Below are 26,250 nucleotides of genomic sequence, written 5' to 3' on the forward strand. Positions count from 1 at the left end.
CTGAGCCACAGTGGCTTAGTCATACTACCTCCTAGTGCAAGCCCAGAATTGGTGGTGAATAAAAGTGGATATAAGAGTTCTGAACAGATCAACACAATTTTGGGGAAAGGTAGGCCATGGGAACAAGGATTTTTTTTTTTTTATATTTAGTATGGTGGCACCATGACATTCCCAACTCTGCCCTTGATCACCTTGGTTCTAAACTGAATTCTGACATACAATCAAATTTTATTTTGGTAAGTGTCACCATAGCACATTTTCTTAGCTTAGCTAGCACTCGCAAGATTCTTCATAATAAATATGTTGTTAATGATGAAAATGTTGCATGGATGCAAACTTTGATTATTATCAAGAGACAGCACTCAAATAGCCTAAAGAGGTAGTAGAAATATTTAGAGTGATTGAACTAGGAGAGAAAAGTGAAGTAAATTCAACTCAGAGCACCACGCTGTTTGTGGTGGTGGTGGCGGCTAATGACCCTGCTGACGTTAATGAAATGATGACACAGTTGAATCTGTGAATACTGGGAAGTGATAAGGAATAGCAGCATGAAAGACATAAAGATGTCGGCAAGATGATGGGCTAACAAGGCAGGCGACACATGACGTATGACTTCATACGGCTTCGGTGAGTTACTCCATCAGGATCCAATCAAGTTAGACAGAAGCAACAAAAAAATGAGATACCATCCACAACCTTTATAGATGAAAACACAGACGTCTCCATAATAAACACAAATGTCTCCATAGTAAAGCAAGACCACCTCAAATGAACTGAAGGTTTTCCTGTCAACGTGGACACATCCTGACCTTCTGTGATTTCACACTTCACTACCTCCACCGATCCCACCAGACGCGTGCTGCCAGGATGCTATTAGACGTGTTTAGCCTCATTGCGTGTCCCTCCTTCCCACTCTTTTAATTCTATTTCTGTGTATTGGCCAAAACACAAAGAGTGTGCCTGTTTGCCAAGGAAGCGTCCAGGATGCTCAGATGCAACAGAGCAAGAAAGCGTGCCAATCTCTGGCCAAGAAAAGCAAAAAGCACAGGAGGGACTTAGTCAAGTGCTCATTTAAATATGAGCGAGCAACAGACTGTGGAATTTGAATGAGATTATAAAGGGAGACGGGTAGGCTGAATTTCAATTTGAGAGCTTTACATGTATCTTCTCTTTTACCCGATAGCCCCCCTACACACACCCCATTCCTCTCCCTCCCAGAGGTGAGATAATGACTCCCTACAATGAGCGAGAGGAAGTTGGCAGCCACCTCAAAACGGATGGTTATTACGACATGACCGCTCCTCCCCAGCAATCTATCTGTAAATACACAAATGTATGGGCGCACACTGGGATCTGGGAAATTAGAAAAGCTTATCTGAGTGCAGATTCACTACAGTGATTGTAAAACCACCTTATTACATCACAACTGTGTGGAACATGTAGTATGAATAGATGGTGATTTGTGAGGGGATTAAAACAGCAGCAATCTGAGGAAGACACCGAAACAGGTAGGAAGAGAAAAATGGAAAAGCAACGATTGAAAGGAAAAAAAGAGCAATGAGACCACGTGTGGAGGGTGGGAGAGAGAGGACAGCGAGCGAGGGGAGGGGGGGAGTATAGCGAGAGAGAAAAGACTGAGTGAGGTTTAAACCAACAGCGCTAGCGAGAGAAGTTTCCGCTCAGCCAGGACAGACGACGCGGCGCACACACAAACACACACACACACGAACAGGTGAGACGAGTCCTCTTCTTCTTTCTCATCACCTCTGTAAGGATTGCTTTTCCATCACTTGATTGAAGCGATGAAGTTGTGAGAGAGCAGGCACGCGGTGCAAATACCAGCGCATCAACGGGGGGGTTTGTTGCATCCTGATGGTTGAATGTCAACAGAATGAAAGGAGTCCAAAATGTGTTGTAGTTCATCCCAGTACAAGAGTGTCGATTTGCAGTAAACTCAAATTAGACTGTTGGTTTTGCTGCAATATTTATGGGCGTTTTTTGAAGTGTTGCATGCTGTGAGAGTGCTGGTGTTATAGTCGTATGCTGTGTGTGCGTTCAGCAGTCACGCCGCGTCCCAGCAGCATGCATTATTTATCTGCACTGATCTCCAGAAACAGCTATACCTCAACATTATCAGAGGGAGGACGGCACACACTGTAATGCATCCACAGAGTGATACTTGGACAGACGTAATGCACTGTGTGAGAGAAGCCGAGACAACCTGCAGCTTTTATATACCCAGCTGTGCCACACTTGCTCTGACTTGTTAGGGAGCATCTTGCAACTGAAGGCTGCTGCGGTGGCAGAAAACATTCTGCGTGGATATCCTATGGTTTATTTATCTTTTATTAGCAGTGGTGAAGATACTGCAAAAGCCCCGTGGCAGCAGGAGGCTGTGAGTAAAGATGAGGTGATGAGCTCTCTCTCATATCCGAGGAGGATGACTCCTTTTGTCTGCAGATACAGAATCTTCATCCACATCGGCGTAACACACGGCTGCTGCAGGCAACAGATATATGCTCTGGCTGAGATTACACATCGGAACGAATCATGCTTTTGTTATTTACAGAGTGTGTTTGTGTGTGTGTGCATGTGTGTGTGTCCACCTGCATCCAGCAGGATCTGTCCTCTTTTATTGATGACTGAATGCAGCTTCTGATGCAGAGACAATGAATAAGCGCCAGCAGCGACCGTTACCTTGGCCCATATCCGGGTTGCATGATATTAAACGCACTTTAAAAGAAGAGTTCCCAACTAGAAATCAAACACAGCTGAACCACCAGACATTTGTTTTCTCACACAGGACATCAGCATTCAGAAACGGGGACAATAATGAGTGTTCAATACGCGCATGAGCTAATTACCTTTTGCAGATGACATCTTCCTGAGTGACTGTGTTATCAGCATACTGAGGGCAGCGGCGTGTTCGATCACAGCGTTCACACTAAATTCACATCAATCCCTTACTCATGCAAATGTCACAGCGGGTTCGTTTAAAAGTACGTGTGTCGGAGTAGTAACAAGAGCAACATCGCATCAATCGCAACCAAAGTGAGACAGCTGCTTCCGTGTGTATGTTGTATTTCTTGTAGAAAATCAACTCACCTGTGTTGAACCTTTGGAAATAGTGTGAAACACAAATAATGAAACATTGGCATTGCTTCATTTATTGATTTGTGTCTATTCTTGACTTTATATTAACTTGTAATTTTATTATATAAAGAACTTGTGGTATTTGGTGTGAATGCAACGTGACCATAGTTTGACACAGGAAACAGCAAATCTTAAAATTCGTATCTTAATCTCCAAAATTTGGATGCAAATGTGTTACTACTGGGGGGAATGGTGAAAAAATATTTTTCAAGCCAACTTGGTCAACTTGGTTTATAAAAAAAGCAACCACTTCTTATTTTGTATCTGTATCGTGACCCACCTCAAAATGTAATTAATTTGTTCTTAACCCAAGAGCCACCACTACACAAAATGCAATTATAATATGACAACGCTTCAAGCTACTTTACGTAAAAACAACGTTGTGTTTAACTATAGTTCATAGAGGTCAAAATAAAAGTTTTATGTACTAATGATAATACATTAGTATATTATTAAATTTAACAACTCGACCAAATGATGAAGGAAATTGATGTGAAGATCTTTTTCAGAAGACATTTTTGTACTTCCATTCTACAGTAGAGACAGATGTATTAAATATCCCCCCAAAAAAATCATTAAAAAGAAACACTGCTGTTTGTCCGTTTACTAAATCTACAGAGTCACAGCAACATTATTTGGTTGGTGCAACAATAAAATGCTCTACTTCACAAGGCCTTTCCAGGAGGGTGTACACATGAGTCCAAACACACTTATTCCATAACGTTATTACCATAAATATAACATTTAATGAGTTGAATTTGCTGAGTCTCTTTATTTCCTGGATTTCTACTTTGATCAATTTTTATCACAAGTGTTCCTTTTGACGTCTCTTATAAAGGATATGGTTACCATGGTAACAGTACGTTAAACCAACTGTTGCAACTGTTTTCAATGCCAAACTACTTAATCAATAGCCACATGATGGTCATTGGGCCAATGTTTTCTCATTGGCCCCATGACAATGAAAAAACCTACTTTTAAATGCATAGTATTTTTAAATCATGAAGACACTTCATTAATGCCCAGTGGGGATGTTCTTTTTACACTTTATACACACACATGCACACACAGGGTGTATAGTCATGCAACAATGCATGTCTATGGGTGTTCCATTCATTGCTGATGGATTGAACACAGCAGTGTGAATGCAGTTACACTTCTTGCTCGATATATCTCCTTTAGTTTCTCTCCTGCTGTTTCAGGTGAATTGACAGGGTGGAGGAAGCGGGGCTGCGGCCGCTTTTCTTTGTACCCAGACTGCGGAAGGTGAAATTAGATATTTACAGGATGGATTACAGTTCACAGAAGCTGTATCTCTGCTGTTGTCCGCTGACAACACCACTTTACACCTCACAATCTTCCCTTCATTTGTATTCTCTCTCTTTCCATCCACCCGGTCCTCAGGCTGGTCCTGAGTCCACAGTTGAGCAGGCAGCTGACAGCACATTGACAAGTGCTGAGAATGGGAGGATGAGCCGCGGTGGACTAATGAGAGTGGGGGCCACAGCAGGGGTCTGTCACTGCACCTCCAGATAACAGCCCCTTCCACTCTCTTTGATATCGGTCCCAAGTGACCCGCTCGCTCCCTCTTCCAGCTTGTACCAGTGAGGTGGGACAAATGAATCATATTGTAAATGAAAGGCTGCAATACGAGCCAATAGGGAGTGATTTTCCAATAATTATGTGTATTTGCTATGTATACTAAGTATATACTATGTATACAGTGCGCCCTCATTACTTACGGTTAATGTGTTCCAGGAACCACACGCGAATAACAAATTCTGCGATATAGCGACAAACTATTTATCTTATTATTTACAGTAATTTAAACGTTTATGACCCCTTCCCATACTGATATTAAACCACCTTCTATCTGTATTACCTTTTCCCACACTCTTGTAGACTGTTTAAAGCACTTTTGTGTCTCACGGAAGTCCGAGACTCACGGAACGAAGCGCACTTCCAGATGCCATCAGCCAATAGAATGCGCATACGGTATCACGTGACTGCCGACCAATCACCAACAACCATTAGAGCTTGTGGCACCATCTTCTGCAGAACTGTTCACATCTGTCTTTTCTGGTGGGCCAAAGTTAAGAAATATCCAAACTCCTGCACTCTGACCTCTCTGTGAATCTGTCCAAAACCTCTTTCGGTGCTTCACCCCCAGTATTCTGTAAAGAGCAGGTCTGGAAAAGCACTTTCTTTGTCCTCGGTAGTTTCAATGTCTCCCACAGAGGGGTCTGATTGAAGCACTCTTCTGAAGTGAGGACACTGAGATCGGTGCATTCTGTCATATCCTGGAGAGTCTGTCTCACGCTGAGCGAACACATCCAACTTCTGAGGCTGAAAGCCGACTTCTGCTCTGATTGAAGTTGCGTCCTACTTGTGGACGAGATTCTGCCTCAGACATCAGATCCACGCTGATTTGACTTTTCAGATTCATACTTATTTTGGGGCTCAATCAACCTCTCTGTGACATCACAGTAGTTTCTCGTTACTTCCAGTGCTTTCTCGAATTGGTTATTAAGTGTCTGCATTTATTTTCAGTTGGGTGCATAGCTGGGAATAAGTCTGAGGATGGTCAGTTCAGACTTTATTTCACGGAGTGATTTGATTTCTCCTATCAGCTCTGTTGAGTTTCTAGTGTCATACTGTGTCTTCTCCTCGGCTCGATACGTAAAAAAAAGAACCATAACAATCACATCAATTCTGATAAAAAGAGAATTTTGTCAGAATATTGATATTTTTCGAGCTGAACGTACTCTTGGAAAAAGCAGACACACTCTTTACTGGTATCACTTTGATCTTTTCACCGAAAAATTATTTTCTGGCTGACGACAAGTTACGTAATTTACTGTAATTCCATGATGTTATCCAGTTTAGAAATCATAAACTTAGAATTCCAATTGGAACTTTGACCAATTTCCTGCCATAAGAAAACTCGTAACTTATTATATAAGCTGCTGTTGTGTTGAAAATTGCATAACTGAATGGCTTTTGAATGCTGCTTAAGAGAAAGAAAAAGGGAAGCATCACCGGCCAAATTCTTTTTCACAGTGCTATAGATTCCAGGAAAGAAAATATGCAGACTTCATCAGAAAATAGACAACAGGCTGCTGATGCTGTTCGAAGGGAAGGAGAGTATTTTGCTTTCATTTGCAATAAAAACCTTGTTGATACGTAGAGATGGATGGGAAACCATTATTCCTTTGTAAGCACATCAGTTTCCATGGCCTTAAGCACTCATTCTACTGCTTATTTCTATATTCCGAAGACCATCCGAGTGTCAAAGGCAGTGATTATTTTCTCATCACGACAACACTTCTCTCTTCTCAGCAGCTCTTGTTGACTCTGTCTGTGCAGCTTTCAACGCTTCTACCAAGTCATTTCCAAAGGTGCTTTAACAAAATGAGTGAGGAGAAAGCAGCAGCCCCCACCGCCCCTCCGTTAAGCAGTGAGGGGATGGGGCAGTTGGCCTTGAGCTGAGGCTTCACAATGGAAGTCTGTCTGACTTCATTAAAAAAAAGATGTTTCATCCTTTGTGCATCTTCGATTATGGGTGTGAATGATGATGCAAGTCGCTAACGTTTTTGGGTTTTTTTAGGTCTGGTCACCTCTTTTAAATATTAAATTTAAATAAATTAAGTAGAAATTGTGACCATTTTGACTTTTAAGGGTGTTTTCCTTGTCTTTACATGAGACACCTGGTATGTATGCAGTACAGGCTGTTTTTGCGAGGGTTACTAACAAATGATGAAGAAAGCACAGTTGGAAGAGGGTGCTTTCAAAAAAATAAATAACCGTTAGGAGGAGCGCAAAGTTTGCCAAGAAAAATTTTAACCATAAATCTATCAGGACTAAGGAGAAGAAGGTCCATCCACAATACAACAATGGATCACTCGCTTTATCAGCAGACTGACGACAGCACAAGACATGCTTCCTATTACTAGTCTACTAGTACTAGTCTGAATTTACAGTTCCATGTAGAAACACAGTTCATGCAAGGCTGGGGCAATTATATCACAAATGGGCACATGAGCTGAAAATCCATTCATCTATTGCAGAAACAAGAACTCATAGACCGATCTTACTACTGAATGCTGTGTGACGTCCCATTATTAAATACACAACTGGGAAGAGCTGAATACTGCTCCACAAACCAAAGCAACACAACCATAACAGCCCACATTGTTTTCCTCATATTAAAGGGTTAATTGTAGGGTAAAGGTTAGAGTTGACAATAGCTTCAAAATATCCAACATTTCAAAAATAAATACCAGTGCAAAAGCAAAAGCCTTGAACAAATTATGAAACTTAAACATGAAGTTACCTTCAACCCAAATGGGTTTTATAAAAACACCCAAATCATAAGAGCGCTTAAATAAATAGAGATTAATTTTTTATTATTACATTTTAGTGGATAAACGTATTTTAATGTAGAGATAATTAGCAAATGATTGGATATTTAGCCATTAGGGGCCCATAAAAAGCAATCAACATATCTTTAGCTAGCATCGACACGTCAATGGCTAAGAAAAAAAGGCTAATTTACTCGCGTATCTCCGACAAGAAGAAGCCATTCAGGAGAGTCTACAGGCCGGATTATAATCCAGGTGCAACAGGTGTGTGTGCGGTCCTCAAAGGCAATAGCACTGTTAGCTAATTAGCACGGCCCTTCCGGAAGTTAGCTTGTTTTTTTTCTCCTAAACTAATAAAAAACAACAAACGCAGCTAGCCTAGCTGCACTTTCGCTTAAAAACTATAGAAAAACACGTCACCAAAAAACGACTAACTCACGAATATTATCGGGCACAAAATATTTATCATAACGATGTTGAATATAGTTTTCCGACTTCTAAATTACTGCGCACTTTTTTTTTAATCTCTCTCGCACGCGCCTCACGTAACCCCGGTCAACCCAAGTCCACACTCATTGGCTGAGTAAACAGGAAATAAAATGTTCTACAAACAAAGGCTCATGGGAAATTGAGTTTTTATAGTATTTTCCCTAAACTGCAATAAAACGATCCTTTCCTTTATTTAGTTATGTTTTTGTTGGCTGTTAAATCCAGAAAACCGTTTGTCAGTCAACAACTTTTTGTTTCTGATCCACTACAACATTACAACAGTGCTTAACAATTAAAAATTGAGGAATTCATGTCTGCAGCTTCATCTTCTTTTCCTTTCGGCTTTTCCCTTCAGGGGTCGCCATAGCGAATCAATTTCCTCCATCTAGCCCTGTCCTTTGAATCCTCTTCTCTCACACCAACTACCTTCATGTCTTCCCTCATTACATCCATAAACCTCCTCTTTGGTCTTCCTCTAGGCCTCCTGCCTGGCAGTTCAAAACTCAGCATCCTTCTACCAATATATTCACTATCTCTCCTCTGGACATGTCCAAACCATCTCAGTCTGGCCTCTCTGACTTTATCTCCAGAACCTCTAACATGTGCTGTCCCTCTGATGTACTCATTCCTGATCCTATCCTTCCTGGTCACTCCCAGAGAGAACCTTAGCATCTTCATCTCTGCTACCTCCAGCTCTGTCTCCTGTCTTTTCCTCAGGGACACTGTCTCTAGACCAAACAACATCTCTGGTCTCACCACAGTTTTGTACACCTTTCCCTTCATTTTAGCTGAAACTCTTCTATCACACATCACACCTGACACTTTCCTCCACCCGTTCCATCCTGCCTGTACACGCTTCTTCACCTGTTTTCCACACTCTCCATTGCTCTGGACTGTTGAGCCTAAGTACTTAAAATCCTCCACCTTCTTGATCTCTTCTCCCTGTAACCTCTCTCTTCCACTTGGGTCCCTTCATTCCTCTCCTTTCCAGGACAAACCTCCACCTCTCTAGCTTCTACTCCACCTGTTCCCTGCTCTCACTGCAGATCACAATGTCATCTGCAAACATCATAGTCCATGGAGATTCCTGTCTAACCTCGTCTGTCAGCCTGTCCATCACCATAGCAACAAGAAGGGGCTCAGAGCTGATCCCTGATGCAGTCCCACCTCCACCTTGAACTCCTCTGTCACACCTACACACACCTCACCACTGTCTTACAGTCCTCATACATGTCCTGCACCGCTCTAACATACTTCTCTGCCACTCCAGACTTCCTCATACAATACCACAGTTCCTCTCTGGACACCCTGTCATAAGCTTTCTCCAGATCTACAAAAACACAATGCAGCTCCCTCTGGCCTTCTCTGTACTTCTCTATCAACATCCTCAAAGCAAATACTGCATCTGTAGTACTCTTTTTTGGCATGAAACCATACTGCTGCTCACAAATGTTCACTTCTGCCCTTAGTCTAGCTTCCACTACTCTCTCCCATAACTTCATTGTATGGCTCATCAGCTTTATTCCTCTGTAGTTGCCACAACTCTGCACGTCTCCCTTGTTTTTAAAAATGGGCACCAGCACACTTCTCCTCCATTCCTCAGGCATCTTCTCACTATCTAAGATCCTGTTGAACAACCCAGTCAGAAACTCTACTGCCACCTCTCCTAGACACTTCCATACCTCTACAGGTATATCATCAGGACCAACTGCCTTTCCACTCTTCATCCTCTTCAATGCCCTCCTCACTTCATCCTGACTAATCTTTGCTACATCCTGGTCCACAACAGTCACCTCTTCTAGTCTTTGTTCCCTCTCATTTTCCACGTTCATCAACTCTTCAAAGTACTCTTTCCATCTTCCCATCACACTACTGGCACCTGTCAATAGACTTCATCCCTATCCTTAATCACCCTAACCTGCTGCACGTCCTTCCCATCTCTGTCTCTCTGTCTTGCCAACCGGTATAGATCAGTCTCTCCCTCCTTACTGTCCAACCTAGCATACAAGTCATCATAAGCTTCTTGTTTGGCCTTTGCTACCTCTACCTTCACCTTACGCTGCATCTCCCTGTACTCCTGTCTACTCTCCTCAGTCCTCTCAGTGTCCCACTTCCTCTTGGCTAACCTCTTTCTCTGTATACACTCCTGTACCTCCTCATTCCACCACCAAGTCTCCTTATCTACTTTCCTTCCAGATGACACACCAAGTACTCTCCTACCTGTCTCCCTGATCACATTAGCTGTAGTTGTCCAGTCATCTGGAAGCACCTCCTGACCACCCAGAGCCTGTCTTAACTCCTTCCTAAAAGTCATGCAACACTCTTCCTTTTTCAGCTTCCACCATTTTGTCTTCTGCTCTGCCTTTGCCCTCTTGATCTTCCTCACCACCAGAGTCATCCTACACACCACCATCCTATGCTGTTTGGCTACACTCTCACCTACCACTACTTTGCAGTCACTGATCTCTTTCAGGTTACACCGTCTACACAAGATATAGTCTACCTGTGTGCTCCTACCGCCACTCTTATAGGTCTCTCTATGTTCCTGCCTCTTCTGGAAGAAAGTATTCACTACAGCCATTTCCATCCTTTTTGCAAAGTCAACTACCATCTGTCCTTCTGCGTTCCTCTCCTGGATACCAAACCTGCCCATCACCTCCTCATCACCTCTGTTTCCTGCACCAACATGTCCATTGAAGTCTGCTCCAATGACAACTCTCTCACTTCTAGGCATGCTCTGCATCACTTCATCAAGGTCCGACCAGAATTTCTCCTTCTCCTCCAGCTCACATCCTACCTGTGGAGCATACCCGCTAACAACATTGAACATCACACCTTCTATTTCTAGCTTCAGACTCATCACTCTATCTGACACTCTTTTTACCTCCAGGACATTCCTAACAAACTCCTCCTTCAAGATAACTCCTACTCCATTTCTCTTCCCATCTACACCATGATAGAACAACTTGAACCCTGCTCCTAAACTTCTAGCCTTGCTACCTTTCCACCTGGTCTCCTGGACACACAGTATGTCTACCTTCCTCCTCTGCATCATGTCAACCAACTCTCTACCTTTTCCTGTCATAGTTCCAACATTCAACGTCCCTACTCTCAGTCCTATACTCTTGGTGTTCCTCATAATAATTTAATTTAATTATTATGAATTATGAATTAATTATTATGAATTATTATTATTATTTAATTATTATGAAGCTGCTTCATAATAAACTTCATATTTTTGTGCTAGATATAAGATAATTATCAGTGTGCTTTGGATAACTATGCTTATCAACAGATGAATGAAAATAGTTTGAAGGTTTGGAGACACAGATTTAAAAAATGTGTGAAATAAATATGAAATCAGAGTTATGGGATGGTGGGCTGACCTGACACTGTAACCTGGTAGGAATAACTAACCTGGTTATGTGTCGGTACTTTACCAAAAGCAGGTCTAGTAATGAAGTGAACCAGCCTTCCAGTCCGTTAGATCCGCCTTAAGTTAAAATAGTCGCCAACCAACACCTCAAAAGTCATTTATTTTATGTCTTTGTGCTTCTGTGATTGAGTTGTTCCCACTTGGGCATATTTTTTATCTCATAATGTGAAGGAAATTAATGTTAGAAAGACCATTTTTTATTTCCGCTCAGCATGTCTCAACATGTTGATAGCTGTTTTATGTTTGAAGCTTTACATTAAAGTGTGCTTTCTTTCTCAGACTATTTTAATATCACTTCATGCTATTAAATAACTTTCTAAGCAGCATGTATTTAAAATGTACAAACTGTTTCCTTGCGCTAAAATGTCCTTGTTGTGTGTAAACGGGGTGCGTAAAAACAACAAGCAGTGTGTTTGTACTCGCCCATAGACGCATACAATCATTGTGTTTGTGATGCTTTGGTTTCAGTGCAGCCGTGCGGCCCTGCTCGGCAATACAATGGAACAATGGATTTCATTGTGTGGCTGTGATCTAATGAGAAATGGGTGGAGAAACATAGAGAATCTGTCTGGAGAGGCGGAGGAGACACTGTTTTACCCTTGGATCACTCCGATAGTGAAATTGTGACTCAGAGATGAAGAACTATCAATAGAAACTGAAATGTGTGATTTTGAAGAATGACATCATTACTATTCTTAGCATGAAACACATTTATTATTGTCTCATTTGCACTAAAACAGAGCAATAGTAGGTTAAAGCAAAAAAAAAAAAATCTTTGACTTCTAACGTTGTTGGAGTGTCTTATCTCTATACCACTGAAGTATCTGTTAACTCTGGGGCTGACCTTTGCTTTCCGACACTCGGCTCAAGTTTAAATGGGAGCAGCGTCTGTAAAAATCACATATATACTGTATATTGGACATTTTTGGTTCTGCGTGACACAACATGAAACCGCTTTAAAAATCCCCAACCGACTGAAATGTTCTGCAGACTTCCAGCCAAAAAAATCTCAATATGTTTGCCTTTCTGTCGAGCGCTCAACACCGCGCATAAAATTAGTCTCTCCAGTCGTGATATAATACGTGATAATAATGAGAAGATGGACGTAAACGGAAAACTCTCAGAGAGCATTCGTCCTCTATCGTTACCCTCTATTTGAGCAGCTGAGACAAAAGATAGGAACCCGTATGAAGGTGGTTCATATATATACATATATACACACACACACATGAACACACACTCATACACACAGGAATAATCCCACATCTTCACAAAAATAGAACTTTACACAACAAATACACAGATATTCTCACATTTATTCAGAAACACGTCAACTACGACCCACGCAGCAACACGAACGCACACGTTACCACATACACCGGAAAAGTTATACAGGTCACACACACACACACGTTTACTGTTTATTTAGTCCCCTGTGAACACATAAATAACAATACCACAGGCGAATAACTTCCCACATCGTCACGTTCTGTTCTAAATCAACACGCCCAGTGAAATTTGTTCACTTTCTCTCACTTCCTGTCCTTCTTTTATTCCATGTCTCAATCATCAGGTATTGATCCGTCTCCAGGGAGGAGAAATCATTCATTCCCTTTCCTCTATATTCAGACAAAAAAAGGAAGATCTCCTGGAGAACAGATGACACGAGCAGAACTGGAGCTTGACGACCGCATTGATATGCAGCCGTGTGGTTTTTCCAGATTTTAAATTTGTAGGATCGAAAACAACGGTTCTTGTACGAGACACACGAGCGCTGTCTTATTTCAAAAATGCATGAAGGTCAGTCTAAAAATAAGGCTGGTTTTGAAATCCATGACAGGCTGACCTTTTGCAGACAGGAGGGGTTCGGCTGACAAGTTTTCTGCTGACTTGAAAACGCACAAATAACCAGTGTTGTGTTCTGATGTGGCTCCTCCGAGTCACCCCCTGTCGTTTTCTTAGAAGGGCACATCAATCCTTAAAGCCCGAGCAGACCAACCCTGAATGTCAAACGCTGTGAGAATCACAGTCGTGGAGATTTCATCGCAAACTACGGATCAGATGACAGAGTGTCGCGGGTGGAATAGTCATCCAGCTGTGCAAACAGATAGAGTCGCTGCTGTATGCGGACGACACTAGATTGTACCCGAGCGAATCCTCGCCGGTTGTAAAGTCGATCCTTTCATCTCTGCTTTCTCAACCGTGCTGCCAGACAAGGTCGATGATGTCGGAGGATTCTGAAAGCATTCGGTGCTACCATGATTAAAAGTCCCTGCAGCTTCTCCATGGCAACGCCTCCATGGTTTATGGGTAATAAAAAACACCAGCCGCTGCATTCAGCTGCTTCCCGTAAACAATGTATTTGATACTTTAGTCAAGACAAACTTTATTTCTGTAGCACATCTAACGCAACCAGAACTTTGAAGGGCTGCTCCACAGATGTCGGTTCCATCACACCCGGTTTTTAGGGTTAATCATGAACAACTGATTAGTAGAAGAAGAAGAAGAGGTGAGTACATGGAGATAAAGTCAGAGAGGACAGACTGAGATGGTTTGGACATGTCCAGAGGACAGATAGTGAATATATTGGTAGAAGGATGCTGAGTTTTGAACTGCCAGGCAGGAGGCCTAGAGGAAGACCAAAGAGGAGGTTTATGGATGTAGTTAAAGAGGACATGAAGGTAGTTGGTGTGAAAGAAGACGATGCAGAAGACAGGGTTAGATGGAGGACACTGATTGGCAAAGGGAAAAGCCGAAAGGAGAAGAAGAAGAAAAAATCTGTGATGGACAGGAAGCCTGTGGAAGGAGAGCAGTGTGTTGAATTATTCTCCCCAGTCAGGAGACGAGCAGCAGCATCCGGAACAACAGGAAGCTGCAGGCGTAGTGTTGAGAATCACAGTCAGGTTGAGGTGTTATGAATGCACACATCATCCTCTCTACGTGTTTGTAGAGCCCGAACAAGCAGGCGTTGAACAACTGCTTCTCTTTATCGATAGATGGGAATCATTTCTGGAGTAAAACAACAAAACGACTCGTGTAGCTTCGCTCCAGAAGCGGCCTAACCTTCAGGACGTCACCAGCAGGTCCAGACGTTCACCTCCAGTTGGTCAGTCACGTCTAGGTTCACATTACCAGTCTGAAGCTGCGTTCTGGCTTCATGGGGATAAACGTGATTGTTTCAAACGTCCCTCTCATGTTTAGTCTCAAATTGAATCCTTGTTCCCTTTAAAGCCATCAGGGATTTTAATCCCAACACACCGTAAGCGCGTTGAGACTGGATGTTACTTTAAAGGTGCAGCTGTTGTTGTGGTTACCCGACCGCCACCCCATCAGACAGCGGCAGACCTTTTCCTTCCGCTTCAGGCTCGGCTCAGCAGAGCTGTGGAGACTCATCCATCCATGCAGACAGTAGTGACTGCTGGCCTGAGACCAGCTTCATTCAGTTTACCCCCCCACACACACACACATCCACCACCACCACCATCAGTCCTCCTGCTGAGGTCACTGAGGCGTGCAATCACTTGTCTTCTAAGATAACGCAGCGCTTTGTGCTTCAGAGTTAAGTTAAACTGGCAAAAACAAAAGGGAAATATTTGAAGCTTTCAGTTGGTAAATATATCTTAATGGTTCTAGAATAGTAATTAGTCTCTTCAATTCCTGTAGGTTTTACCTCTTCCCTGCTACACATTGAGAGATTTTCTCTCAAAACTAACCTGTTTATTCTCATCTCCTGCCTTCATTGCGTTCCAGTTTCTTTCTTCCTTTTTCAGTCTCGCTGGCAGCGAGGCTAAAGTCTCCTTTACTCTTAAATTTGAAGACGGATACGTCTCTGATTGGTCGGGTTTTTTTTTTATTCCTGATCCGTCAGGAGATGATGGATCTGGAAAGGACGTCTGTCCCACACGGAGGAGATGCAGATGGTTTGGGCATCTGGTCCCTCAAAACAAGTTTGTAAAAGTAATCCTCGCTGCAAACCGCACAACTTTTATGCAAATGTGTGCGCAGGATCACCGTCTCTCTGCAAACTCCCTAAAATTTGTTCAGCAAACTAAAAACAGGCAGCAAACACAGATTGAAACCGAACTACTGTAGACTTCTGTCTGTTATGTCCTAAAGTTAAGTCAGAGTTTCATCAATAAGCTTCAAGGAGTTCACCAATGCTAACTCGTGGGGCTCAGAACTAGTATTATAAGCTGATGGAAAGGCCAGAGAAGTTTATTAGACCCTAAAACATGAAGTTAAACATCACAAAGATGCATAAAGAAACATATCTGGACCTTCGGAAGACTATCCTGATCCTGAAAACCTCAAAAATGGATCTGATGGCAAAAGATCCTTCTGTTTGAGACGGGTTTGAGCTTTTAAACTTTATATTAGGTGTTTAGTTGGTGCCTTTTTAAAGACTGAATGCAAATGAGCTGAATGCTGCAATGCTGAGGAGAAAGGAAGCACAAGCAGAAGCAGAGATGATGTCACCACGCAGGAGGAAGCTGCAAAGGTCAGACTGACAGGAATATAGACGTTATTTGATGGTGTTTTGAGGTAATCAGGTACAACTTTTAATTTAATTTTACAATGCTAATTAAATGAATGTGTGAACGCATTCTGCTGGCTCTCCTCTCACCTATCAGTTTCCTCCTTCTGTCTCCCTGGCATTCGCTCGTCTTAATTAAGTGCTGGCGGTCAGATTAAATTATAGCCTAATTAGCTGGAGGGTTACAACTTTCACACACAAATGAGCAGGAAGCTAGAACCATCATAAGGAAAGAGAATAGATAATATGCCCTCGTATTGAGACAAGAGTCCTCCATGGTGTTCGGGGAGGTAATTACCTCCTGCAGAAGCTGCTCGGTGGAAAGAGTGTGTTTGAGAGGCTGGCATGAATTCCACTAATGGCTTGAATTTGCTTTGGATCTGAGAGGACAAACAGTTTGAGTTTGTTGGTCTTCATCAGTTCATGTTTGCTGCTTTTTGCTTCCTCTGGGATTAAACATCTAAACCTGGTGGTCATTCATCAATGTCACCTTTTAGTCGCCTTTTTGCGTGTCTGCATTTGAACTCTGAACATTTAATGAGAGAAAATATATTGATATCTACACATGTGGTGCAGGAAAAATCAATAATTCCATCCTGATTATTCTGCTTCCACCCAGTAGACTGCAACTTCTCATCTCGTCTCATGTGTGCAGATAATGCATGAGGTTATCCACACGTCAGATGGTGCACAGGTTTAGTCGTCTTTTATTTGTGCCTGTGAACACAAATGCTGCAAAGAAAATCACAATAATGTCACATTTCTGATTGGCTGTTGCCTATCTTCTCCAACTGCAGCAAAAACAGCGTAATACTCCTTTAAAACTTGCCCAGAAAGAAGTTAGACGATTCTGAAAAGTGTACAACAGCATTGTTTTTTTTTGTTTTTTCTTCCCATTTGCATGGACCTAATCTTTTGTGGGCTCAGTTCTGCTGCTTTACTCCCATGGGTGCTCATTACGGAGGTTTGTTTGATCTATTCTTTCATTGCTGTTTGATCCTGAAGCATCTCGCTCTCTAAGGAGTGCAGTCTGTCGACTTTGACTCGCTCAAACGGCCTCCATTACGCAGACAAACAAAAACCGTTGCTCTTAACGCCTCGCGGATGCGTTCTCAATTTTTGTGTTTTTGTATAACTTGAGGCTTAAGTAGCGCTTTCGGAATTATTAAGCAAATTCTAATCTATGCAGAGAGCGGCCACTGCGGTAGCAGCCTGCTGCATACATATATTTGCCTTTGCAGAATGGATTTCTGCTTCTGCTGCAGTGGGAAAAGCAATCAGACGAAACGATCAGTCGTGCTTCTGTGCCTTAAGTACAATTAACTGCTATCATTAGTCTCCATTTAAAGAGGTTGATTTAGGATAAACCGACAGAAGAACTCTGAGTCTCAACATTAAAGACTTTCAAGGTCTTAGCAGTGCTGCACCAAAGTAAAAACAGAAACCCAGTCAGTCGTGACGGCTTCTGTTTCTGTTCTGTCTGATGGACTGAATGGAGGCTCATCCATCCATCTGCTCAACCATCCATCTTCTGTTACTGCCGATCCCAGCTGGCATTGGGCGAGAGGCAGGATACATCCTGGACAAGGCGCCAGTTCATGACGACAGTTTGGAGTCGCCACCAAATATGTCAGAGGAAGATGGAGATCTGGAGTTTCACTGTCAGATGGTTCCCCGTCGTGTCGTTACTGAACGGGACTCTGAAGATGTTTGGTTCACAGAGGTTTGGTGGGTTGAACAAACTTCACTCCACGTCCTGCAGCCACAGGTTTCTGTGTTGGGGGATGGAACTCCCCTCTTTGTGTTTTAGAGGGGATCCATCTGAAAATCTAACAGCAGGACGGACAGCAGAGACAACACCTCTAGCTCCTCTGTCTCCTCTGTCTCCTCTAGCTCCTCTGTCTCCTCTGCCTCCTCTGTCTCCTTTGCCTCCTCTAGCTCCTCTGTCTCCTCTGCCTCCTCTGTCTCCTTTGCCTCCTCTAGCTCCTCTGTCTCCTCTGTCTCCTCTAGCTCCTCTGTCTCCTCTGTCTCCTCTAGCTCCTCTAGCTCCTCTGTCTCCTCTGCCTCCTCTGTCTCCTCTAGCTCCTCTGTCTCCTCTGCCTCCTCTGTCTCCTCTGTCTCCTCTAGCTCCTCTGTCTCCTCTGTCTCCTCTGTCTCCTCTGTCTCCTCTGTCTCCTCTAGCTCCTCTGTCTCCTCTGTCTCCTCTGTCTCCTCTGTCTCCTCTAGCTCCTCTGTCTCCTCTAGCTCCTCTGTCTCCTCTGCCTCCTCTGTCTCCTTTGCCTCCTCTAGCTCCTCTGTCTCCTCTGTCTCCTCTAGCTCCTCTGTCTCCTCTGTCTCCTCTAGCTCATCTGTCTCCTCTAGCTCCTCTGTCTCCTCTAGCTCCTCTGTCTCCTCTGCCTCCTCTGTCTCCTTTGCCTCCTCTGTCTCCTCTGCCTCCTCTGTCTCCTCTGTCTCCTCTGTCTCCTTTGCCTCCTCTGTATTTTTTACCTCGCTGTCTCCTCTGTCTCCTCTGTCTCCTCTAGCTCCTCTAGCTCCTCTGTCTCCTCTGCCTCCTCTGTCTCCTCTAGCTCCTCTGTCTCCTCTGCCTCCTCTGTCTCCTTTGCCTCCTCTGTCTCCTCTGTCTCCTCTAGCTCCTCTGTCTCCTCTGTCTCCTCTGTCTCCTCTGTCTCCTCTAGCTCCTCTGTCTCCTCTGTCTCCTCTGTCTCCTCTGTCTCCTCTAGCTCCTCTGTCTCCTCTAGCTCCTCTGTCTCCTCTGCCTCCTCTGTCTCCTTTGCCTCCTCTAGCTCCTCTGTCTCCTCTGTCTCCTCTAGCTCCTCTGTCTCCTCTGTCTCCTCTAGCTCATCTGTCTCCTCTAGCTCCTCTGTCTCCTCTAGCTCCTCTGTCTCCTCTGCATCCTCTGTCTCCTTTGCCTCCTCTGTCTCCTCTGCCTCCTCTGTCTCCTCTGTCTCCTCTGTCTCTTCTAGCTCCTTTGCCTCCTCTAGCTCCTCTGTCTCCTCTGTCTCCTCTGTCTCCTCTGTCTCTTCTAGCTCCTTTGCCTCCTCTAGCTCCTCTAGCTCCTCTGTCTCCTCTGCCTCCTCTGTCTCCTTTGCCTCCTCTGTCTCCTCTGCCTCCTCTGTCTCCTTTGCCTCCTCTGTCTTTTTTACCTCGCTGTCTCCTCTGTCTCCTCTATCTCTTCTAGCTCCTTTGCCTCCTCTAGCTCCTCTGTCTCCTCTGTCTCCTCTGTCTCCTCTATCTCTTCTAGCTCCTTTGCCTTCTCGAGCTCCTCTGTCTCCTCTGTCTCCTTTGCCTCCTCTGTCTCCTTTATCTCCTCTGTCTCCTCTTCCTCCTCTGTTTCCTCTGTCTCATCTGTCTCCTTTGCCTCTTCTAGCTCCTCTACCTCCTCTAGCTCCTCTGTTTCTTCTGTCTCCTCTGTCTCCTTTGCCTCCTCTACCTCCTCTGTTTCCTCTGTCTCCTCTGTCTCCTTTGCCTCCTCTACCTCCTCTACCTCCTCTGTCCTCTGTCTCCTCTACCTCCTCTTTTCCCTTTGTCTCCTCTTTCTCCTTTGCCTCCTCTGTCTCCTCTGTCTCCTTTGCCTCCTCTGTCTCCTTTACCTCGCTGTCTCCTCTATCTCTTCTAGCTCCTTTGCCTCCTCTAGCTCCTCTGTCTCCTCTGTCTCCTCTGTCTCCTCTATCTCTTCTAGCTCCTTTGCCTCCTCTAGCTCCTCTGTCTCCTCTGCCTCCTTTGCCTCCTCTGTCTCCTTTATCTCCTCTGTCTCCTCTACCTCCTCTGTTTCCTCTGTCTCCTCTGTCTCCTTTGCCTCCTCTACCTCCTCTGTTTCCTCTGTCTCCTCTGTCTCCTTTGCCTCCTCTGTCTCCTCTGTCTCCTCTGTCTCCTTTGCCTCCTCTGTCTCCTTTACCTCGCTGTCTCCTCTGTCTCCTCTATCTCTTCTAGCTCCTTTGCCTCCTCTAGCTCCTCTGTCTCCTCTGTCTCCTTTGCCTCCTCTGTCTCCTTTATCTCCTCTGTCTCCTCTACCTCCTCTGTTTCCTCTGTCTCATCTGTCTCCTTTGCCTCTTCTAGCTCCTCCACCTCCTCTAGCTCCTCTGTTTCTTCTGTCTCCTCTGTCTCCTTTGCCTCCTCTACCTCGTCTGTTTCCTGTGTCTCCTCTGTCTCCGTTGCCTCCTCTACCTCCTCTACCTCATCTGTCTCCTCTGCCTCCTCTGCCTCCTCTGTTTCCTCTGTCTCCTCTGTCTCCTTTGCCTCCTCTACCTCCTCTGTTTCCTGTGTCTCCTCTGTCTCCTTTGCCTCCTCTACCCGGTACAGGCTTCGCCGTGTCGTTTCGCTGTCGTTGTCGCTCCACCTGAGTGTGTCGACTTCCTGCTGCTTCATTAGAGGAGGACAATGAGAGCTCGTCTCTGCTAATAGGAGACACATTAGAACGTCCTCCGCTGGCGACCTGCCTGAATGACTCAACCACAGCTCAAGGTGTCGCCGTCTGTTATGTCATGTGTGAGCGTGAGCTCGCTCTGCTGCGTGAGCATCATCTGTCTGAGGTCGACGCGAGCTTGTTTCCTTTGAGCAGTCATTGTTTCCATGGCGAACAACACAGATGAAGCCCATTCTAAAGAGACGCCGCTGCTCATCCTGCTGGGATTGCAGTCGCTGTAAACGTGTTGGACTCCTCCTTGTTACCCGATGTCACGGAGGGCGAGATTCCATGATCAAAGTTACTGCGAAGAAACCCTCTGCCCACACAACTCAGACTGTTACACAACCACTCTGTCAAGAACAAACTTTTCCCCCGGAAGGCCAAAGGTTTTGTTTGAAATCAGTTTACAGGCCAAGCAAAACTGCATAAATCTTTGTGCGTTCAGTTTGTTTTTACAACAGGATGGAGGTTCCGTGTTTTACAGGAGAAAAAATACATGTGTTCATCTTTTAGGTTAAAGTGGTACCTCAAGATGCGAGCTGCTCGACATACAAGTTTTTTTGAGATACAAGTTATCGCTCTGTCCTTATTTTTGCTCGACGTACGAGAAAATTCCGAGATACCAGTCCTTTCGGGACTCCGCTGCTAGTTGGTGAATAGATACAACAGTGAGACCGGATCTCGTTCTTCACCACGTGTTGGCGGATGGATACAACATCAGTGAGACCGGATCTCGTTCTCGTTGGTGGAATAAAAACGTAGCTCGTGTGTTCTCATGATTTTTGCGTTTCTTCTCATTCTTTATCATTGTTTACGTAACTCATATATAATTAATTATACACAGGTAAAGTCTATTGGTTGATAAAAATGTTGTTGTTTTTCATAATTTAGGGGTTTGGGGGCTTTTTTACAAGGCTGGGATAAAAAAAAAGACTTTTGTTATTTTAAATGGAGAAATGTTTGACTTATGAAAGCCTATTTTGTAATGTTTTTGCAGACATGATGCTGCTCCCAGCGAGCATTCTGATTGGCCTGCTGTGCCTAAGTAACGTGGGCGGGGCTTGGGCGTTTGCCCGCCTACTTGACGATGTGGAGCTGCGATCCGCTTTCTCTGTGGCGCGCACCAACAGCATGGAAGGCGGCCCCAAGATGACTGTGACCTTTGACACGGTGTACGTGAACATCGGGGGGGACTTCGACCCCAAGGCCGGCCTGCTGCGCTGCCGGATCCCCGGGGCCTACTACTTCTCCTTCACCGTGGGCAAGTTCCCTCACAAAGACCTCTCCGTGATGCTGATGAAGAACAGGAACGAGGTGCAGGCCATCGTGTACGAGGAGAACGCCGGCGAGGAGAGGAAGGTAGGAGTCCGGTCACGCCTGAACGCAGTCCCACCAACAAAGTAAAGAACATTTTTAGACGGGATAGAAGTTCTGAGGGATCATCTGTGCAGAACCAACGTGGACGGAAGAATCTGAGAGATGGATTAACTTAATATTTCCTTGTTGATACTATTGAAAAAATGGCAATGGCAATGGCAGCACTGTGTGTAAAAATGACCTCTTCTGCTAAGCTAAGCTAACTGAAGGTACACCTCAGCTCACGTCAATTCGAAATACGTTGTTCTCCACTATACAAAAAATACACAGAAAAAAAAAAATCAAGATTGCGTCATTTTACTCGACTTTCCGTTTTTAGGCCAAAAATATATAAATAAATAAATAAAGTAATTCCTCGTTCCTCGCGGTTAATGCGTTCCAGGACCACCCACAAAAAGGCAAAATCCTGTGATACAGCGACAAACTATTAATTTTATTAGTTACGGTACTTTAAACGTTTATGAACCCTCCCCATAAGTGTTTCTTTAATACTCAGAGGAGTGTATTAAAGAGTGTGTTCCGTGAGTCTCAGAACATAGCGCACTTCCGGATGATGTCAGCCAATGGCATGCACGCATGGCATCATGTGACTACCTACTAAATATCCGGGCTGAGGTGAAGCCGGGCATCTTGAAGCGCGAATAAGCGAGGGATTACTGTAGTATTAAAATACATTCATTAATAAAGTTCAACTGGGAAAGTTTATCTACAGTTTATCCTGGAGACGAGTTAAATGGACTTACTTAATTTTTCAACTTATATTGTGTTTCCTGGGACCTGATTAACGATTAAATACCACCTCTAGGTGGAGGGCAACAGGTGGCGCTGGCCCCCTCGAGGTGCCACCTGTTAGTGAAACTGGGGGCGTCAGCTTCTTCCAAAGCAGCCGATGACTGTTTATTTTTAAACGTGCCTCGTGAACACGTGGTTCAACCACCTCCAGACGTACAGTATGTTTCCCATACGCCAGACTTCCTTCCTCTGATCATGGGGGGCATCTTGAGTGAAGTCGGCCTCTGGTTCGGTTGTGTTTAATGGATTTTAGCCTCTATGGAAATGTTACCAACAGTCTTTAATAGTGTTGACTGTCTGTCGGTACAACACGTCTGTTATCGCAAGGGTTGTGTTTAGCTGAACAGAAGGGATTACACGGCCAATTCCCCCAAACCCGGAGCTGCGTGAGGGAGATGATCGGATTAAATCTGGCGTCAGCGCGTTGATGTAGCCTGGTTGTGACTCAGGGTTAATGAAGTCTTCTTCGCCCCTCAGGTGCAGAGCCAGAGCGTCATGCTTCAGCTGGAGTTCGGCGACACAGTGTGGCTCCGGCTCCACGGCGACCCCCGCTACGCCCTCTACAGCAACACGGGCCACTACACCACCTTCAACGGCTACCTGGTCTACCCGGACACCTACGGCTACCAGACGCACCACCATCAAGACCGCGCCCCCCAGGAAGACCAGGCCTCCACGGCGAAGGAGAAGGAGCCCCAACGTAAGGAAGAAGAAGAAGAAGAACCGGACGAGGACGAAGAAGACGACCAGAGATCGGCTTTCTCCGTCGGGCGAACCCAAAGCATCGTGGGAGAAGACCAGGTGGGGATGCCGCAGCACCAGCCGGTCGGCTTCGACACGGCGTTCGTCAACATCGGAGAGGACTTCAACGTGACGGAAGGCGTGTTCACCTGCCGCGTCCCCGGAGCGTACTACTTCTCCTTCAACGTGGGCAAGCTGCCGCAGAAGACTCTGTCCGTCAAGCTGATGAAGAACCGGCTGGAGGTGCAGGCGATGATCTACGATGACAGCCAGGGCGAGAAAGCCCTGCAGAGCCAGAGCCTGATGCTGGCGCTGAAACCGGGCGACACCGTCTGGCTCTACTCCCACCAGAGGGACGGCTTCGGCGCCTACAGCAACCACGCCAAATACATCACCTTCACCGGCTTCCTGGTCTACCCGGACTTCCCCGTCGCCAACCAGTCCTACACGAGTAAGAAGCCCTAGCTGCGGCGCCACGGCGATGAACATTGTTGGACGAATTCATGCCAAGCGGACAATTCTTCTTGTGTTTTTCTTTTTCAAAGCTTCCTCTTCCGATGAATTCCTCCACAGAGTCACCATGAGGTCGGAGGAGGACTGATACGTAAATCTCTCCAGTTTCCGACAGTCGGGATATAACATCATCACGATCGAATGTGGGACCTCAGTCGTGTCTTGCTCACCTCCAAACGTGTCCTACGAACTCTCATTTAGCGCATTTCTCTTGTTTTTTTTTGGAATTCTCTTTTTTTTTTGCAGCTCAAGAAATGTCTCCCAAGCGACTCAGGCAGGATTTTTCAAGGTAAACGGTAAAGGAATGAAAAACAGAACGTACAGACAGCCTAGCGAAAACTCAAAAAACAAACAAACAGAAATGTGCATCATCTACGACGTAATCCAAGTCTCCAGAAACCGATTGGAAAAGTTGTTCATTGTGACATTTAAAACGAAAAATTTTCCACATTAGCTGCTAACGCATGCCAATCCACAGCGACTCACAGGAAACCCAACCTTAGGTCCATCCGAGGCGTCTTCTGTAGACTTGGGTTGTTCCCACACTCTTTTAATCGTCCTTCATCGACACCCGTTCTTCCTGTCCGAGTCTCGTGTTCCTGCTTGCGTGTAAAGACTCGATTCTGTCCCGTCTGACGAGGCATTCCAAACTAAACTCAGCTAAAAAAGTGTTTTGTGTCCAAATGACTCTTTTCTCCCCCTGATGTTCAGTCGCAACTCAAAGCAGAGGATGATGGGACCAGACTGCCGACCACAAGACCCTCCCGCCCCCACACCCCCCTGTTGGGCCTGCAGGGATCTGGACCGTGATTTGATTTTTCTATTCTAGCGTTAGTTTAATTCATTCCTTCAGACGGCGGCGGCTGTGGGGGGAAATTGAATTGCTTCTCCCCAGGCCGCTGCTCCGTACGCACGTCCGTGTAATTTCACACCGCCGGGGGGAAATGTGAGGCCTTTAAATTGTGTGAACCCCGACTTCTGGAAATATTGGGGAGTGAAATGACGCCGCGATCGAATGTTCACCCAAGAAATGAGGGCGAAAGAGATTAAAATTCAGATTATTTTATAATCAACGGACCACGCCACAGACACACGACATCATAGAAGGACGATACAGCGAATCGATTTTCCTTTCCTGCATCACATGACTGCACGATGATGTCATAGGTTTAAATCTTCCATTCGCTGTAACATCCACCTTTTTCGGAACAGTTTAAAGATTTAAAAAATAAAAGACGAGTTAAAGTAACCTAAAATTAACAATAAAAATAAAATAAAATTCAGCATGGAACACTCAAGATGCCCATAACGGGTGTGCTTCATCATCTTCATCATCATCATCATCTTTGAAGGTTTTCCAAATCTAAAAGAGGTAAAATGCATCTCCAGGAACTTGTTGCACTACATCCATAAACTATGCAGTTGAGTCACGACAGATTAAATTTAACATCATTGTCAATATGAATGGAACACAACTCTACGCGGCATTTTAGCGTCTTTTAGCTCAATTTTCTGTTTTTATTCTTTTAATTTAGATATTTTTTGAGGATTTTTTTTTTTTTTGGATCCTCACATTAAGCTGATTTATCTCTAATTCCGCAGACAAAGAAATACAAACACAACATCGTCAGCAAACGGGAGCAGCGGCCCGATATTCCCATTATTCCCATTAACTCCACACATCTACAGATACCAGTGAAACCAGGTCAGAGATTTAGTGTAAGAACAAAAAAGTGGCAAAAAACAAAAAAAAAGGGGCTCAAAATGTCTCATCACGGCTGGAACGTCTCCGTGTTGTGACGTCAGAGTTGTGATGCACACATTTCTACAAATTAAAAGCACCAATTAGCGGGGTTTTTTTGCGTGATGCATGCATGCACAGCCATCAGCTGTGAGCTTCTAACTCCGTGAACTGTTCGTGTCGTAGCTTCCGGTGTGTTGATTGGGTGTTTCCGGTCTGTGCTTCTTTTTTTCTTTTTTTTAAATTTATTTCAGGAACTGTCACGCGCACGTGGGTCAAAATGTGCACGAATCCGACCCCGATGGGAAAAAAAAAACAAGAATGTGTGAAACATTCTGGCCCATGTCTCCCCGCAGAATAGTGTGGTTCAATGTTTTCAGTATTTCTTACGTGTAAAATGGATGCTTCAATAAAAATTAAAAAGAAATGTTTTTGTTTTGTTTTTTTAAAGTTAGTGCTGCAGCGCCTCCTGCTGGCCGGTAGCGGTACAGCAGCTTTACGTGACAGTCAAATTAAAATTGAAACTCAAGTCATTATCTTCATTCTGGCCAAATAAATTAAAGCCAAATAAATTAATAATTTGTTAAAGCCAAATTGATTACATGCCAAATGAATTAATAACCCACTGGCGATGGGATAAAATAAAAATAAGTCTCGTCTTCAGTTGTTTTGGTAAATGCCGCAAACTCAGATTAGAAACCATCATAA

The 26,250-nt window shown here is 44.4% G+C and overlaps 1 protein-coding gene across 1 annotated transcript; it reads left to right on the forward strand.

Moving 5' to 3' along the window:
• The first annotated feature begins 1,662 nt into the window (after positions 1-1,662).
• c1qtnf4 (C1q and TNF related 4) lies at positions 1,663-25,969 on the forward strand. The gene is made up of 3 exons (XM_068317414.1): positions 1,663-1,732; positions 21,376-21,737; positions 23,025-25,969. The coding sequence occupies exons 2-3, from the start codon at positions 21,378-21,380 to the stop codon at positions 23,751-23,753; spliced, it is 1,089 nt and encodes a 362-aa protein (XP_068173515.1). The 5' UTR covers positions 1,663-1,732; positions 21,376-21,377; the 3' UTR covers positions 23,754-25,969.
• Positions 25,970-26,250: the final 281 nt, after the last annotated feature.

This window comes from Antennarius striatus, chromosome 1 (assembly GCF_040054535.1).
Source record: "Antennarius striatus isolate MH-2024 chromosome 1, ASM4005453v1, whole genome shotgun sequence".
NCBI lineage: Eukaryota > Metazoa > Chordata > Actinopteri > Lophiiformes > Antennariidae > Antennarius > Antennarius striatus.

What these genes read in the sequence shown, in the direction of transcription:
- c1qtnf4 (XM_068317414.1), top strand. Translation starts at nt 21,378, where the DNA reads ATGATGCTGCTCCCAGCGAGCATTCTGATTGGCCTGCTGTGCCTAAGT. An exon ending in ACGCCGGCGAGGAGAGGAAG is followed by an intron (nt 21,738 to 23,024) that starts GTAGGAGTCCGG and finishes TTCGCCCCTCAG; the next exon opens with GTGCAGAGCCAGAGCGTCAT.